Source organism: Caretta caretta, chromosome 1, assembly GCF_965140235.1.
Source record: "Caretta caretta isolate rCarCar2 chromosome 1, rCarCar1.hap1, whole genome shotgun sequence".
Lineage (NCBI taxonomy): Eukaryota > Metazoa > Chordata > Testudines > Cheloniidae > Caretta > Caretta caretta.
In genome coordinates, this window is record NC_134206.1 from 330,811,208 (window position 1) to 330,828,560 (window position 17,353).

Consider the following 17,353-nt stretch of genomic DNA (forward strand, 5'->3'; position numbering starts at 1 on the left):
TGGACAAGGTTTGGTAAAAAGCCTCACCAATTTGCCTAGGTGACTACAGACCCAGACCCTTGGATCTTAAGAACAATGAAAAAGCATTCAGTGTTTTACAAGAAGACTTTTAATAAAAAATAGCAGTAAATAGAAATAAAGAAATCCCCCCTGTAAAATCAGGATGGTAGATATCTTACAGGGTAATTAGATTCAAAAACATAGAGAACCCCTCTAGGCAAAACCTTAAGTTACAAAAAAGATATACAGACAGAAATAGTTATTCTATTCAGCACAATGCTTTTCTCAGCCATTTAAAGGAATCATAATCTAACACATACCTAGCTAGATTACTTACTAAAAGTTCTAAGACTCCATTCCTGTTCTGTCTCTGGCAAGAGCAGCATACAGACCGACACAGACCCCTTTGTTTCTCTCCCTCCTCCCAGCTTTTGAAAGTATCTTGTCTCCTCATTGGTCATTTTGGTCAGGTGCCAGCGAGGTTACCTTTATCTTCTTAACCCTTTACAGGTGAGAGGAGCTTTCCCCTGGCCAGGAGGGATTTCAAAGGGGTTTACCCTTCCCTTTATATTTATGACAGCTGCCAAGTTAGAATGTATAACATCCTGGTATTTCCCATTTCCTGGGCTAAGAAGTACTACTGGCAGGCAGGCCTCAATGGACATTTTGCCTGTGTAAGACCTGCATGATTGGGCCCTTTGCTTGACACTTATTTATATTGTTTTTTTCACAATGGAATGTGTGCATCCATTTTTGAAGACAACCACTATAAGAGGAATTTGAAATGCTCTAAGGAAATAATTTCCAGTATGACTACATCACAAAAGATCCCTATACAGAGTAAAGCCCCCGGTTTATATTTTGGGGAAATGTATTATGTTTGAGGAAGAACATGAGAACAATAACTTTCTGTATCTCTAAACATCGTCAGTTTGAGACGGAACCTGTCCCCCCCTTTTCTTTTTTAAATGAGAAGCAATTATGCAGAAAAAGCACCCTTCAGTCTCTGTAAATGTTAATGTCTGCAAACCATTATTGTTGCAACATGGAACTGACTAACAAAGAGCACAATGATGCAGTGGTAGTTAAATCTGGTTCTCCCCTAGTGTTAGAATGTTATGGGAAAATATCAAAATTCTAGGGTAGACCAAAGGGCAGCAATGTAAAGTAATTTGCCGCTCAAAAGAAAAACCTTTTAACAGCTGTGTGCAAACATAATGGTTTGTTTGAGCTTGTTCAACTGTCATTAAGATGATTGCTTTTCCATAACAAACATAAATATGAAAAAAATGCAAAATTTTATGCTTTTGAGCTACCAAATTAATTATTTTACCCTCTCGCTTTTTCTTCTCTCCACCCCCATCTCCTTTCTGAGAGCTGGTTAGAGTCTAGAGGAATTTGGTAATGTGTCTGAAGCATCAAGTCTTTGCTTTAACTTCAAGACATTTTACAGACACAAACAAAGCCTGTGGTGGTAATAATAAATATAGCCTATTCTTTAGCACCTTTCATTACAAAGGATCTGAAAGCATATTACAAACGTTTCAAACTATACACAAAGGTATACTTTCATTCCCCTTCCATACTCCACTGAAATGCAGCCACATCTGTGGTAGAAAATGGTGGCTGTTTAACAATGCATGAAATACACTACTGCACAAGTTTATGAAAAGAACAAAAGAATACCATGTTCAGTTGAAACTACAGGCGGCGGTTGGGGTGGGGATTTAGGCAGGATTATAACTACCCATATTACAATGTGACTAGAATACGAAGGCTGTCACTCTTACTATGGCCAGGAAAGAAAGGAAGTGCCATGAGATTTTTTAACACTGTGACAAAAAGGAGGAAATGAGTTCAGCGGGAGCTTTCCAACGGTACAAAGGATAGTCAGTGTCCAACTCCCATTGAAGGTTAATGGTGCCTCTCTCATCTGTGTTTTGAAAAACCTCCTTTGAACTAATACTGTAAGTAGAGTAGATGAACTGGGAATGTCAAGAGTTACTGCACTTGCATCCCAGTTGGTATGATTAGCAGATGCTTTTTGGTGAAGTACCAGTCTTCACCACCTCCACCATGGGAGCAGAGGTCCTTTCATATGCAGGAACTGAGCATGTCTAACTAGCAACATTCACTTATGTAACAAATTGCAGTCACGTGAACATAGGAGTAGAGTGGTGACTGAGTCCCAGATCCTCAAAGGCATTTAGGTGCCTAACTCCCATTGAAATCAAAGGACAGTTTACGTCTAAGGGTGAAACATATAATAGACAGACAGTCGTTTTGGAGAACAGTGACTTGGGAGAAGTAGCAGGAAGGAAAATTTCTGGCTGAAGATGTTTTGATGACATTTTGGCAGTGGAGTCAAACTTATGAAGTGTTTGCGTTGCTGCTTTTGTCACCATAACCTCTGTTCAGGAGGGTAAATACATGTTAATGTAATAGACTGGCAAGCCAATATTGTGTGTGTGTGTGTGTTCCTCTCCTAATTTAGGTCTAATCCCACACCTGGAGCCCATTCTTTTCTGACCACTCTGTAATCATGACAACAATTAGAGGTTGGGACTGCAATTTTCCAGCTGAAGGAAAAGATGGTACCTTCTACAGAACGGTGCCCTTGCATAATTTGCTGGGGGCACTGGCTTAGTACTAAATCAGAGAGAAGAGTGTCATCTATGGATTAACCAATATCACTTTCCTAACACCTCAGGTTTTCATGAGAAGTTGCCTAGCCAAGTTCTGATTAGCTCTAAACTTGCTCAGTTTATAACCTCTGCCAAGCTTGCAGCCCAGGATATATAAGGCTACAGACATACTGTCACATATGCGCACTTGGTCTCAACTTAAATAATGACTCAATGGTTTACCAACAACCAGTTGAATTTAACTTTAAAGTGCTAGTGTTAAGTCCTTTTAATGTTTAATAATAGCATTAATAATAATAATAAAAGCCTGCCTGATGAAATATAAAAAATAATTATTTGCATTTTTTTACAGAAGTAAAATAAAATCGCAGTTCCTCTAATAGCCAAATTTCATGACTAATTAATAGTATTTGTAAGCTTTGGGTAGTTTCAGAAATAGGAACTAAACAGTTCCCAAAATGTCTTTGCATCTGTTTTTAATCTCGGTGACATAGTGCTAGTGAATCAAAGAACTGGTTGATAAAATCAAAATGTGGTACGTTATAGTTTACTCTCTTACATCTGAAATTACATATTGCCACAAGGTGACAAACTTAATTCTTACAGATGCAGCTAATAAAGAAAATAGGGAAGCCTTATCCCTGGTGTGTATCTCAATAGAAGTCAGTGGAATTACATCTGGCATGAATCTGGCCCTTTATTCTTATATCTTGGAAAGCCTGTTATGTTCCTGATGGCTTTGGTTTCCTGCAGCTTGCGTTTCATGTTCTTTGGGGTCGATCTTTCAACTCACTTTAATGCTTTGTCTTGGAATTTCCACAGCTACTGAAATAATCACTTTTTTTTAGTTACTGAAGTAAATGACTCAGAGGTTCCCCACTTTGATTTTTGGATGGTTTGGGAAGCCTTTGGTAGTTTCTGTTAAATTTTAAAACCAATGTGAATATCATATTATAGTCAATCCCCTCCTTTCACCTTCCTGTACACTTCCAAAGTGAGTGTGTTTCAGTGGGATTCAGCATAACCTTCCCCCCAAAATTACACCTTTTTAACAGAAGGGTGGGGGCAAGGCAGTCTACCCCTTTAGAAAAATCCCAAACATCAATAATACTGGAAATATTTAAAGGATCCAGCCATTTACCCCTGCCATATAATCCTCTGTTGTTTGCTGTGGTGTTGAGTTCACACATGCTGCAGGAGACTGCTTAAAATGAAGTGGCCGATTAAGGTTTAGTAGGCAGTAGGGTGTGTTACAAATTGTTGTAATGAGCCATAAAACAAATGTCGCTGTTAAGTCCATGGTTTTTAGTGTCCACAGAGTTATGAATTTAAGTTTCCAGGCCTCTCTTTTGAAGGCATGGCGGTTTCCTTTGAGGCTGAGGACTGAGAGGTCAGACATGGCGTGCTAACGTTGTGAAAAGTGTTCCCTCACACTGATAGGGTGTTTGTTTTTTAGCCTTTTTTCTCTGAGAGTTCATTTGCGAGTGTAGTGATTGTCCGATTTCATCCATAGGTAGTGTTGGGTCATTGAATGCACTGGACGAGGTACACTGCATGTTCTGATGGGCCTCTGTAGGACCCGAGGAACTTGAAAAGGGTGTTGTGTGGTGTGAGCATTGTATCAGTGGAGATATATCTGCAGGTTTTACATCTGTTGTGCTGGGAGGATCTAGTGACACTTTGCTTTGGTATATTTGCTCCTTTATATATTCTCTACTCTTACACCATCATCTCACCCAGTTTATAGTACCCACTCAACCTTAACTTTGCCCTCTTGCTTTAGTCTGTATACGTAAATATGATACTGGATGCATGCTTTGCCATTGGTAGTAAAGATTATGAGAGGAATGTAGTCCCAAGCCACATTCAGTTTTGTCAGAGCACAATAGGTCTGATGTTATGAAGTGCTGTTGGATAGAAGAATGTTTTTATGAGCAGAAATAAAATAATTGGTCTCTCTGGTGTTATGAAGTGTGTGGCAAATATCATGGTGCAAGCTTGTCTAATTTTATAGACCTTATCAGTGATTATTCTAATAACTATCCTTTTTTGTATTGATTAATGGTGCAGTATTCTTGTATATTGTAAATAGATCCCTTAAATAGGCATAAGATTTTTATATTCTCCTAGTAATTTTGACTTGTGCATATATTATTGCATATTTTCAGGGGCAATGCTAAGCCTAGATGGAAAGTGTAAGCCAAGTAGGATGATGGCAAGAGAGGAAGGATTATATGACAATGGGGATGTGGCTGGATCTCTTTATTTCTCATTTACAGATTTGGTAGTGTTTGGAATGTTTATTGCCTGTAATTTTTTGGTGGTGATTAAGAATTCAATCTTAATTCTTTTGAACAAATGATTTCGGGGGAATTCTCTTTGTTTTAATAAGTGACAAAGATCTGAATTGGGTTTGGTGGATAATTTCTGTATGAGGCTCCTTAAAGCAGGGCTCACTCCTGCAGGTATCAGCAAATCTGTAAGAGGCATGTGAGTGTGGCGTTATACCTGGGTGGGAAAAGGGGATTGATAAAGGAGACTTATCTGCATTGAAAGCTTGGAGCACTTAGTTTGTCGAAAATCTGCAGAGTCTCCCTCTATGCCTCATTTATGTGCATCCCAGTTCCCGTCGTACCCTATTGCCATCGCTCCTTTCACACTCTTTATTGTTATTGAATGGCCAGATGTTACTTCCTTTTGGATTCACTTCATGCCACTTTTAATTTTGTCCTGTATTCAGATACAAAATGGTATGTGTCCTAAAATAGATCAGACAGGAAGTCTCCCATACAACCTTGCTGAGGACCCTCTTGTGTGCCCATAGGCAAAATTCCCATTGATTTCCTTATCCTCATATACTGCCTGAGAGTTTTGCAGAACTAGGAATCTAACTTGAAAATCACTGATGTGTATATTAAACCTAGAGATTGCTAGTCCCTCTTGAAAGGAAGAAGGAGAAGCGTTCTTTTCAAGCCCAGGAGAGGATATTATCTGTATTCTGGACTCCAGAGGATTGTACAATGAAAGAGAGACGAGACCACTCTCCTAGCCCCTGGTCTGGTAAAGGCAATGAGTTAACCGTTGCCGGTTACAAGCTATTCAAGTGATAATACTTTATTCACTTTAATAAGAAAAGCATTTTTTTCAATGTGGTCAGACTGTGGATGAAGAGCTATTGGAAGCCAGAGCAGATCTCACCCAGAGCTGAGGCAAAGCAAGGAGAGCTATAATATAAATGACTCTATAATTTAAAAAAATAATGACTTTTAAATTAGTTTTTATAATAGCATTGACACACTGCCATAAAAGGTGTTCATAAATATGTTAATAAAATGTGTGGCATTAATGAAAAAAACTTTCTATATAGAGTGAATAATTTAAGAGATTGCTACTACACCATTAATTATATTTAAATATTAAAATGATTAATTATTGCAGCTAAAATAGGCATTAGGAAAGCTCACATTTTGACTGGTCAATAAGTAGCTGTCATTCTTAGATCTGCTTGGTTAATATTGGGGGCATGGTTTGCTGAACAAAAGTAGCCTCAACTTACAGTGTTTGGACAGTGTCTGAGTTGCTGAATAAATGAACTTCCATAGGAAGCTGATCCTGCCAGGTGCTGAGTGCCCTCTGTGAGGGGCTGATCATCATTAACTTCCATTTAAGGATTCAGTTCAGCGAAGCAAGGTGTTTAAGCCCATCCCTACTGAACAAAGCACTTAACTCTGTGCCTAAGTGCTTTGCTGAATAGGCTAGATTGCTGAACCGGGGTGTAAGAGAACACCTCTCAAGGACTAGGACACTGGGAATTGAAGGTTGACAGCAGCACCTGCGATCAGGTTAGTTGTTATGACTATCGGCTAATCAGGGTGTCAGGTCTTCTAATTCTTTTTTAGAATGTCGGACAGAGTCTCCTGCAAAAAAAGACCAGTATAATGAGAGAGAAGTCAGTGAATGGGTGATCTTAACATTTTCATATTCAGTGCATAGTTTATAAGTACAATCCAAATATTGATGGAAAGCCCAGACACTTAGAAAGCTGGGTAATGTACACAATTCCACTTGCAAAACTGTTCCAGTATGTAAAATGTTCTGTAGTCATCTTTGTTTAAACAATATGTTCCAGTAAGTTTTTCAAAATTACTAGATAGTACTGAAAAAGTGTCAGTGACCTCATGCTGCTGAGTTTTAAAAAAAATATAGTTATATTTGTTTGAAAGGTTTTCAAGCTAAGAATTACAATTTCAATGGAATTTGGATCCAGGACAGATGTAAAGAACTCAACTATCTTCCAATTGCTGTTGGCTCAGGAACCAGCAGTTGAGAAAAAGATCACAAATAAATTGGGAGAGTTTCAAAAGTGGGGAGAGAGGATCACTTGGGACTCCTGAAAACAGGCCTGCCTTTCCTTTCCAGTTGACTGGACTTGCACTTCCTACATGGCTCTGGAAATCTCTTGGAAGCTGTTGGTTTCTAGGTGCTAAAGACTATTTTACTAAGGGGTTATCTTTGAAATTCATTATTATGTTTAATAGCTCTCAGAAGCGCCAGATCTATATATCTTCTTTACTGAATGTGTGCTTCTGTGTTTGCACATCTGGTTGCTTACGGTACTGCATCCGTTACTAAGAGAGGTGGTGGTTGTTTATTTTCTCATGTATATCATTGAGCAAGCTGAAAAGCCAATGTTTTTATACTATTATGAAATGAGAATGTGGAGCGGATGAGTGGATCGAAGACACTGCATCCCACCTTTGAACACTCTTTAGCTGTATCACACAAGCAGTAAGTTGTGTCACTGGGGTTGTCTACATGGTATGGCAGTGCACATCAGTGGGATGTAAATTCCAATGTGCATCACTGTGTTATACACTAACTGATGCCTGTGGACCCTGCTGCTGCATGCTAAAAGTTTCCGAGTGCACATTAATGTTGTCCTGTTTCAAACAATACTATGTTAACACACACTAGGGAACTTTTAGTGATTGCCAGCAGGGTCTACACAGGCCAGTTAGTACACACAACACTTTGGTGTGCATTAGAATTCACACCCCACTTATGCACAGTACTACACTGCATAGACAAGCCCATTGTCTTTCCAGCGACGTAGCCTCCATTTTTATGCACAAAGGTGTGAAGTGTCCAACCTGAGACACCTGAAAGGGGTCTGTTCTATAGAGGTGGGTGCTCAGCACTTTCTGAGAATCAAGTCTCTTTAAGGTGATTCAAGTTGGGCACTCCAAATCACTAGTCACTTTTGAAAATTCAGACCACTGGGCCCCAGTCTGCTAGGTGCTACACATCTTAAGTGCCTCCCAGAAAACCTACATCCAGCTGAGACAGCATGAGGTGGAAGTTAGATGCCCCTAAAGTTGGCTAATTCAATTATCTACAGAGACATGGTCTGCAGAGCCTCCATTATAGGAGCTGTGCTGGGACTTTCTGGGGAGGAGGAGTTCATGGCCTGCATGTTTACACAATATGCTCCTGGATCAGCAATGTCCCTTAAACATGGCTATCTATATACAAAGGGCCCCAGTACACATGGTCCTAACAAGAATAACTTCACAGACGTGAGGAGGAGTGAGCTGTGGGTGGAGGGGGGAAGGAAAGCATGTTTGGCACTCCAGCCCATAAGGGGTTACTGGATTCCTTCCTGTCACATGGCTGAGCTGGGTGAGGTTATAAAAGGAAAGAGGAAGTTAGTGCCAAAGAGGTTATTGTAGGGGAAGGATGTGAACTCTCCCCTCCCAGCTGATTAGGCCTTGAGTGGTTATTACCCAGTAACTGGAGTTGAGTTGTTCTGGCTTTGAGTTTGTGTTTTGGAAATATAGCAAGCAAATACAATGAGAAAAGGGCTAAGAAGAGACCTTTAGTTGGGACTTTATTTTTCCTTACAGGGTAGGTGAGTCTGGATGCCAGTTTATGTGACCCAACCACGGATAAATGCTCAAGGGTAAGGTTTGTCATGTATTTTATTCACTTTAATTTAGCTGTGAACATATACACTTGGTAGGGTACTAGCAAATCTACTGTAGCATATGATATAAAAATAATTAAGGCTTAGTAACAAGAGAACTCACTGTACAGCACTCTTATTAAATCTCTGCTCAGATGTGGAGATGGGCTGCCAATTTTTATATGAATTATAATGTGTGTGGATTAGTGAGGTTCTACTTTAATAAAAATAATTAACTTAGTCTTTAAGTAGAATTTTTCATCTTTAAGGTATTTTTTAAGCATTATTCACCTTTACAACACACCCACGAAGTATGTAAGTAAATATTATCATCCCCATTTTACAGATGGGTGAGGCGGGTTAGAGTGTTTTAAGTGACTTGGTCAAGGTCACAGAGGCAGTCAGAGCTGCTCTTTTGTCCAGGAGTCGTACATTCAAAAAATAAAGGCCCTATAGCAGTTCTCCGGAAGATCAGACATACTGCAACAAAACCCATGAAAACGTTCCCCCTTTTCTTTCCATCTCTCCAAATGGCATTTTATGCTTTCAGTTCTACAGTGAAAGATACAAAATTCCGATATAAAAAGGGCAATTGATCTTTTAAAATATAAAATTTGCTGTTACATAAGACAGACAATAGATACCTTTCATTTTTCCAACTGAAGAATGTTCTCCTCTCTCATCAGCTGCTACATATTTGTTAAACGCTATGGATTTGTTTGTAAAACACATTTTAATACTGAATTTTGTCCTTGAATAGTTTTTACCCATAGGTCTAAAAACTGATAGAACCTTTTGGAGTTCATATTCAAATTGCCTGATGGTTTTAGGCCACTTTTATCAACCAGTATTTTGATTCATTTAGTTAGTCCCTCTTTTTTCCACACCACAGGTTCCTGAAATTAAGTCGGCGTTGCTAGAAATAAGAGGATGGCTATTGGGAATGCAGCATGAATACGAATGAATGTTCTCAACTCAATCAAGGTGGTCACATAAGGAAAGGGCACTGTTTCAAAACGACCCTATTGATTTTTGCTTCTCCCATCGTTGTCTGATATATGGGACAGTTCAAGTTCCCAATACCATTCAACACTGAGCTCTAGAGATTTATAAGACAGGCATTTCAAAAGAATGAACTGGATTATCTGATTAGTACTCTCAACAGGCATGAGTATCTGATGTAAGAGTAAAAAGAAAAGGAGGACTTGTGGCATCTTAGAGACTAACAAATTTATTTGAGCATAAGCTTTCACTGAGTGCATCCGATGAAGTGATCTGTAGCTCACGAAAGCTTATGCTCAGATAAATTTGTTAGTCTCTAAGGTGCCACAAGTCCTCCTGTTCTTTTTGCAGATACAGACTAGCACGGCTGCTACCCTGAAACCTGATGTAACAGTATGAGTCAAGACTCATTAGCCAATTACTGTGCAAATGTAACAATTTCTAAACATGTAAAGAAGTAGACACATGTGGTGTTTACTTTGTGCTCACAGTCAATACCAGGCAGGCAAACACACAGCATAGCTTCCTAATTTTGTCATGTATTACACAATGGATAATACAGGGCTCACCACTTAAAAAAAAAAAAAAGGCACTGTTCATCATTGCCACACTGAGGATCAGAAGCCCCCCCCACCGACATGTCTATCTAGGGTATGTGTAACTTGACTTTGATGTGCTTTCCATATCAAATTCAAGCTTGTGGGCATCCCCTTCAAGGCCCATTACTATTCCATCCTGCTCACGTCTCTGATCGTCTCCTGCCATTCCTCCTTCTGCTGCTTTGCTCCGTCTTTGTTTCCCTTCTGTCTACTCCATTTATCTCCTTCTTCCATGCTTGTCCTCTTGCCTGCTTTTTGTGCTGCACTCCTTCCTAGAATGGCCTCCCTGCAACCACTCTCTCATTGCAAGTCCTTCTTAAAATTCGCCACCTATGCCGTAGGTGTCAGGTTTCTGTGTATGTTACTTGGGTCTATACACTGCACAGTGGCTCAGTGCTGCTTATTTGGTTATCCAAATGCACAATGTTTTTTAAAAGGAATGCTGGTCAGCAAAATCCAGGGGGAAAAAGCATATCAAGACATTTTTCCTCCTAACGTCCAAAATACTTTGTGATGATAGGCATACACTTTATCATTACATGTATTCACTAGAGCAGTTTTTAATCATTTGGACATTTACTTACTTGACTGTTGGTATTTGTAGGGCAGAGGTCACCAGCCGGTTGATTGCGATCGACTGGTCGATCCTGGAGCTTCTGCCAGTCGATCGTGATCTCCGGCCACTAAAAGTCCAGTGGTGCAGCGAGGCTAAGGCAGGCTCCCTGCCTGCCCTGGCCATGTGCCGCTCCCGGAAGCGGCCAGCACGCCCCTAAGGCCCTGGGGGAGAGAGGGAGGCAGGGGTCTCCGTGCACGGCTCCTGTCTGAAAGCACTGTCCCTGCAGCTCCGATTGGCCGGGAACGGGGAACTGCGGCCACTGAGAGTTGCGGGAGCGGTGCCTGTAGAGAGGGGCAGCATATGGAGCCATGTGCTGCCCCCCCACCCAGGGGCCGCAGGGGCGTCATGACCAATTCCAAGAGTGGCGTGGGACCAGGGCAAGCAGGGAGCCTGCATTAGCCCCGCTGTGCCACTGACCAGGAGCCACATGAGGTAAGTGCCGCCTGGAGGGAGCCAACACCCCTCCTGCACCCCAACCCCCTGTTCCAGCCCTGAGCCCTCTCCCAGAGCCAGCACACCAAACCCCCTCCTGCACCCAGCCCCCGTGCCCCAGCCCAGTGAAAGTGAGTGAGGGTGGGGAGAGCGAGCGACAGAGGAGGGGGGATGGAGTGAGCGGGGTGGAGCCTTCGGGAAGGGGCAGGGCCTCGGGAAGGGGTGGGGTAGATCCTGGGTTGCACTTAAATTCAAAAAGTGATATTGTGTGTAAAAAGGTTGGAGACCACTGTTGTAGGGCATCAGGGCAGCTGATCTTATAATTACACATGCAATAAGAAAAGTCCAGGAAATTCATTCACTTTTGTTATCAGCTTTAGATTTCACTGTTAAAGCAAGTCAGGGATTCAGCTCAATTTTACTAAGCAAGCAATTTTTGATGAGCCCAAAAAATACTGTATTCAATAAGAAAAGATTTTTTTCAAATAAATATAAAGCTATTATCTTGGCTATTAATATTGAATTATTCATTAAGCTGTTACAAAAGGTGCAAGCTGAAATGTCCTGAATATAGATACTGAAGAGATGGGTGGATTTTAAGAAATACTCTAAGTGAAATACTAATTACATTAAAATAAATAGCAGTACAGCAGTACTTTCTTAGTTAATTTCCACAGCATGCTTTCTGCTTCTAAGACGGTCAGTTGATATCACACCTTGTCGCTTTTTAAAGGGACTGAGTAAATGAAGGACTAGGCAACGGAACCCTGTCCTTTGTCTGAATATAGGTCAAGACAGAAGTGATTGGAAGTTGTTACCATCTGATGACTATTCATGGACTATGTGAACTGTTCTGGTACCTTCAGTTCATTTTCATTTTCGTAGACTTACAGATTCTAAGAGCAGACGGGACCACTGTGATCATCCAGGCTAGCCTACTGTATAGCAAATGCCATAGAACTTCCCCAAAATAATTTCTAGAGCAGATCTTTTATAAATTATTTTGAGGAAGTTTTAAAAACATATGTTTAATAGAAGCTGAAAATTCCATCCAACAAAGGTTTTTATTTTGATGACTGACACCCTGTCTCTATCAAGTTTTGGCTCCAAGAAAAGTTCTAATAGGGCCAAATAATAATTAGAACATCGGCAGCCACTCATCCATAGTTGAGTTACTGAGTACTACTAAATTAAGATACATTGATAGAGGATGCCAACATCTACCAGTTTTAGGAGGGAACAACTTTCCTTCCCATGCTTTTTATCCTAAAGCAACAAAAAGTAATTTGAACATGTACGTGTGTGTGTGTGTGTATACACACTACAAAGTCATGGTTATATAAGATCGTTTTCATGATGAAGCCAAGGTCACCTAACTCGCTCTATTTGTGACTATAGACTTACAAGATGAATCTGATATAGCTATATAGTGCAACTCTCTGTCTGCATGACCTCGCCTCTCAGTATCTTGAAAGATGACCTATAGTGACTTTGCTAATGAACATGAAGCAGAAGTGAGGTGTAAAATGGTACAGTTCTGATTTCCACGCTACTAAGAAATTAATTCCCTTACTGAGACCCCTCAGTACTGTCTCAGATGTTCAAACAAATCTGAGTACTGGATACAAGTGTAAAATCTGTTAGTGCAATGGTTTTCAAAAGGCCTCTAAAACTGTGCCAGCAAAATATATGGGTATATCAGTTTGTAGATGCGAATTCACATTTGGGGACACAAACTGGATACCTGCATTTGCAAAGGACAATCAGATGGGTAACTAACTGATCTGCATTCGCAATAACAGACTGCTGCCCTCCACCCCCCCCTCCCAAATGAGACTGCATATTTTGTGAGAACATTGTTAGAGGATCTGAAATGTTGGCCTTGTCCAGTATTTGGAGGAGATTTTCAAAGGCCCAAATGGCAGTTAGGCACCTTTGGAAATCTCCCTCTCTGTTCCCAACCTTTCTGCTTTAAGTGTTTTAGATTGTTCTGCTAGTAGGCCACAGTTTTAATGAAAATATTATGTTATACGAAGTTATTATGTGAGAGACTTCCATAACTGTTAAATGTACCAGCAGAGATTACTTTTGAGATTTCTCTGATGACCACAATCAAATGAACCAGGAAAAATAAATGTTTCCCTTCAGGTATCATTTCTGGGCTGTGGCTATATATTATACATTGGGTAAGTTTGAACAAACTATGCAGTAAGACCGGATTTATGAAGGAAATAACTTGAAACTGAGTGCAAAGCTGTGCCATCTGAATCAGCTTCTTTGTGTTTGAAATTGTATTACAGAATGTTCCAACGAAAGCACAGGAACATTATTTTAGGTCAAGATATAACTTCCATCTTCACATTAACAGTATTTTGGGGAGCCAAGTACCATCAGAAAGGGGTAAAACTATTGCATCGGCTTCTAAGTACTTTGGTTACTCTTCTAGGAAAGTTGTCTTTATAGCATGAATCTTTGTTACAAATACAAGAAGCTACCTTCTCAGAGGGACATAGCTGGGCTTCTCCCACTAGCAGCAGTGGAAGTTACAGGGCTACACTCCCATCTAGGAAATTAAAATACATTCTTAAGGATCTAAAATAGATAGGTATTCTCTTTAGGTGATTAGGTTCTCAGCTATAAAGAACAGTCCAATATAGTAGGAGCCGCTGAACAAGCTAGTGTGTAAGAAAAAGTAGGAAAAGCCTCAGTTAAAACAGTTGCGTGAAACAAAAGCATATTAGAAAATGATAATATACATGCAGAGTTTACAAACCGTGTCTTTAGGGTGGCCCAATAAGTAGAAATATGGGGACCCATGCTTGTCACTTTTCATGCACATGGAGAGACTGGAAGGTACCATTCCTAAAGGAAGGGGAGGAACAGCCTAGGACCAATCATTAGAATTAACAGAACCAGTGACAAAGATATATTACTATTGTTAGAACAAAGAATCCTTAGTAAGTTTAGAACAGCTGAGTAAAAAGCTTATAAATACAGGAAAAAGACTTTCTGTAAAGCGAAGACTAACAAGCATGCAGTAAGTCATCATATTAGTGAAAGATTGAGGTACTATACATATATATTTGAGAAGCAGATTCTGCTGAACTGTGGAAGACATCTTGAGGTGCTTTTTAAAGGAGCTGTAACTCATAAAATTGAAGGGTTTTATTAAATTCCAAAATCATAAAGAAAATTCCTTCATATCAAAAGTCTTTATATTGGTATCAGCTCTGTCATTTTCAGTGTTAGTCACTGTGGCTGTGCTGAAACTCAAACAGTTGAGCTTCCCCAGGGCTTCTTGAAAAATGAGTCACTGCTAATTCCAGCACTTGTGTATACTGAAACTTTACATTGTAACTAAATTACAAAAACCTCTTGCCCTTAAATAACTAGCAATGTACTAAGACCCCAATTCTGCAAAGATTTAGGCATGGGGGTCCCACTTCCAAGCATTTATTAGGTCGTGTTTGGCAAGCCAGATGCCTAAAAATGCAGTCTACTTTTCATAAGACTGCAGAACTGTTTTTTAAGCAAAGTCATATTAGGAAAAAATCTTTTGTGTGAATTCATGAATTACAGCTTGTATCAAGCCCTTGAAATCACCAGTAAATTAAAACACACATGAAAAACACAAAGAGTGTCAATTAAGGTTCCTTTAAGAAGTGGATTGGACCCACTAGGAACTTGTCCCATTAAATATTTCCACTGCTCTCAGAATGATTAACAGGTAGGAATGAGGTGCCCAGGTAGCACTTCCAGGACATGCATATGGTGTTGTGTGCTGGGAGTAACTGGGAGGCAGGAAGGGGATTAGAAGTTCTCGTCAGAGAAACAATCCTGTTGGAAGCTGGAAAAATAGGATCTGTAAAGCTGGAGGAAATAGGGCCAATGCTGACCACATGAGAGAAGAAAAAAATCTGAATTTGAGTAACAGTCATGCCTCATTTATTAGTTTGTATAAATAATTATGTTCATAACTCTAACTGCAGAAAAGAATGGGCAACTGACTGCCTGCAGCTGTGAAGGAAAAAGGACTGTTGTGACCCAGTATCTCTAATCAGTGATTGAAAGAAATCTGAGAGAGGATTCAGCTAACTCTCAGTATGGAAGGGATGGCGATCTCCTTGGCATGGAAATATAAATATCGTGCTACTACATGGGCCATAGATAAATAATGGCACAGCACATCGCTGGGGCTGTAGTGTCAATAGAGAGCAGATAAGTCACTCGGAGATGTGATTCAGCTTTGCCTATAAAGCTGAGCTTTGTAGCGGAGGATGGATCCATGGAAAGAAATAACTTAAACTAAAATGGTGGGTAGCATCTTTTCCTATCAATAGGGCCCTACCAAGTTCCTGGTCCACTTTGGTCAATTTCACGGTCATAGGGTTTTAAAAATTGTAAATGTCATGATTTTAGCTATTTAAATCTGAAATTTCACGGTGCTGTAATTGTAGGGATCCTGACCGAAAAAGGAATTATGGGGGTCGCAAAGTTATTCGAGGGGGGATTGCGGTACTGATACCCTGGTGGTGGTGGGACTGCCTTCAGAGCTGGGCAGCGGTGGCTGCTGGCAGGGAGCCCAGCTCTGAAGGCAGAGCCACCGCCAGCAGCATCACAGAAGTAAGGATGGCCTGGTGTGGAATTTACACCTTTACTTCTGTGTTGCTGACTCAGTCAGCGGCTGCCCAGCTCTGAAGGCAGCAGCGCAGAAGTAAGGGGGGCATGGTATGGTATTGGCACCCTTACGGCTGTGCTGCTGCTGGTGGGGTGTGGCCTTCAGAGCTGGGCATCTGACCCATAGCTGCCACTCTCCAGCCACCCAGCTTTGAAGGAAGCACAGAAGTAAGGGTGGGAATACCGCGATCCCCCTGCACCTCCCTTTTGGGCCAGGACCCGCAATTTGAGAAATGCTGGTCTCCCCTGAAATCTGTACAGTATGGGGTAAAAGCACACAAAAGACCAGATTTCATTGGGTGAGGAGGGAGACAGATTTCATGGTCCATGATCCATTTTTCACGGCCGTGAATTTGGTAGGGCCCTACTCCTGAGTGAGAAGATGAGGTAAAGATTTCTCACTGTGAACTTCTTAGGTGATCTCAATTGAAGTCGGACAGATACTAACTCTAATGTTTTCAGAAGAGGAATGGGCAGTAGCTGGGAGACTTACACTGATATTAATGGGAGTGACACCACAAAATATTAACTTTTAATTTAAAAATATTTATTTTGATTTATCTGCACCCCTAGGTGGTTATATATTATTTATAAGAACACATAAAAACGGTCAATGTAATTCATCATCCTAACCCATCACCAGTGAAACCCTGCTTCCCCCAAGCATATCCCCAAAATCATTTTCTTTTATATAATTGCATGTATTGAAGTAGAAACTTTTAAAAAGTTTATTCTTTAGTCTACCCTATATTTTTAATGTAATCCTCCAGGACATTGCATTTCAGTAAGAATCTTTTTTTGTTGTAAATAAGGGCATCTTTGTTTTGGAGGTAGGCACCCAACTCCAGTTCCCAACTTCAGATGCCTAGGGTATGCTGCACATGATCATTAGATGAAAAACTGAACTACTTGCAAAAAACATGAAATCAGAAACTGAAATTAAAGTTCAGGAGGTAGGAATTGCTTAAACTGTATACTTCCTGTTGCAAATTCTAGGACAGTCATTTTTAAGTCATTCAGGGCCTGATTCATCTTCAATGGAAACTGTCTGGGGTTGATAGAACTTACAACAGAGTTTTGCCCGTGCGTGGAAGTTGTATGTGTAACCCACAATTGGAGTTTGGAAGCTCATGGAACTCTGGACTGAACTTCTAGGGGGACCTACCCTGTGTACTACAACAGTAATGGCTACCAGAGCCTACTTACACCATTTCCCAGCATGCTTTGAGTCAGGAGTGGGGACAGAATAGAGTGTGGGACTCCGTAGGGAGATGTAGACAAGTAGTTTTCTGGGCCAATGATGATGAGCAGGGGCTGCTCAGCCCCTCGGTGGGAGGAGTCAGCCTTACTCAGAGACAGAGACTAGTTTTAGGCCTTGTCTACACTACAGAGTTTTGGTGACAAAAATTATGCCGCTTTA

At 40.6% G+C, this 17,353-nt stretch overlaps 1 protein-coding gene across 20 annotated transcripts in view; it reads right to left on the reverse strand.

Annotated features, from left to right (window-relative positions):
• The window catches only part of MAGI2 (membrane associated guanylate kinase, WW and PDZ domain containing 2), a 1,189,595-nt gene that overhangs the window by 6,978 nt on the left and 1,165,264 nt on the right, over window positions 1-17,353 (reverse strand). For 2 of the 20 annotated variants that reach the window (XR_007354679.2, XR_007354681.2), the window contains 2 exons: window positions 14,030-14,118; window positions 10,793-10,985 (listed from right to left, as the gene is read on the reverse strand). The exons of 15 other annotated variants lie outside the window; for them this stretch is intronic. Coding sequence is in view for 2 of the 5 variants with exons in the window: in XM_048836482.2 (XP_048692439.1) it covers window positions 14,030-14,118 (89 nt within the window). In the remaining 3 variants the exon portion in view is untranslated. Of the gene's footprint in view, window positions 1-10,792; window positions 10,986-14,029; window positions 14,141-17,353 lie in introns of all 20 variants that reach the window. 3 more of the 20 variants (XR_007354680.2, XM_048836482.2, XM_048836483.2) reach the window with 3 other exon arrangements.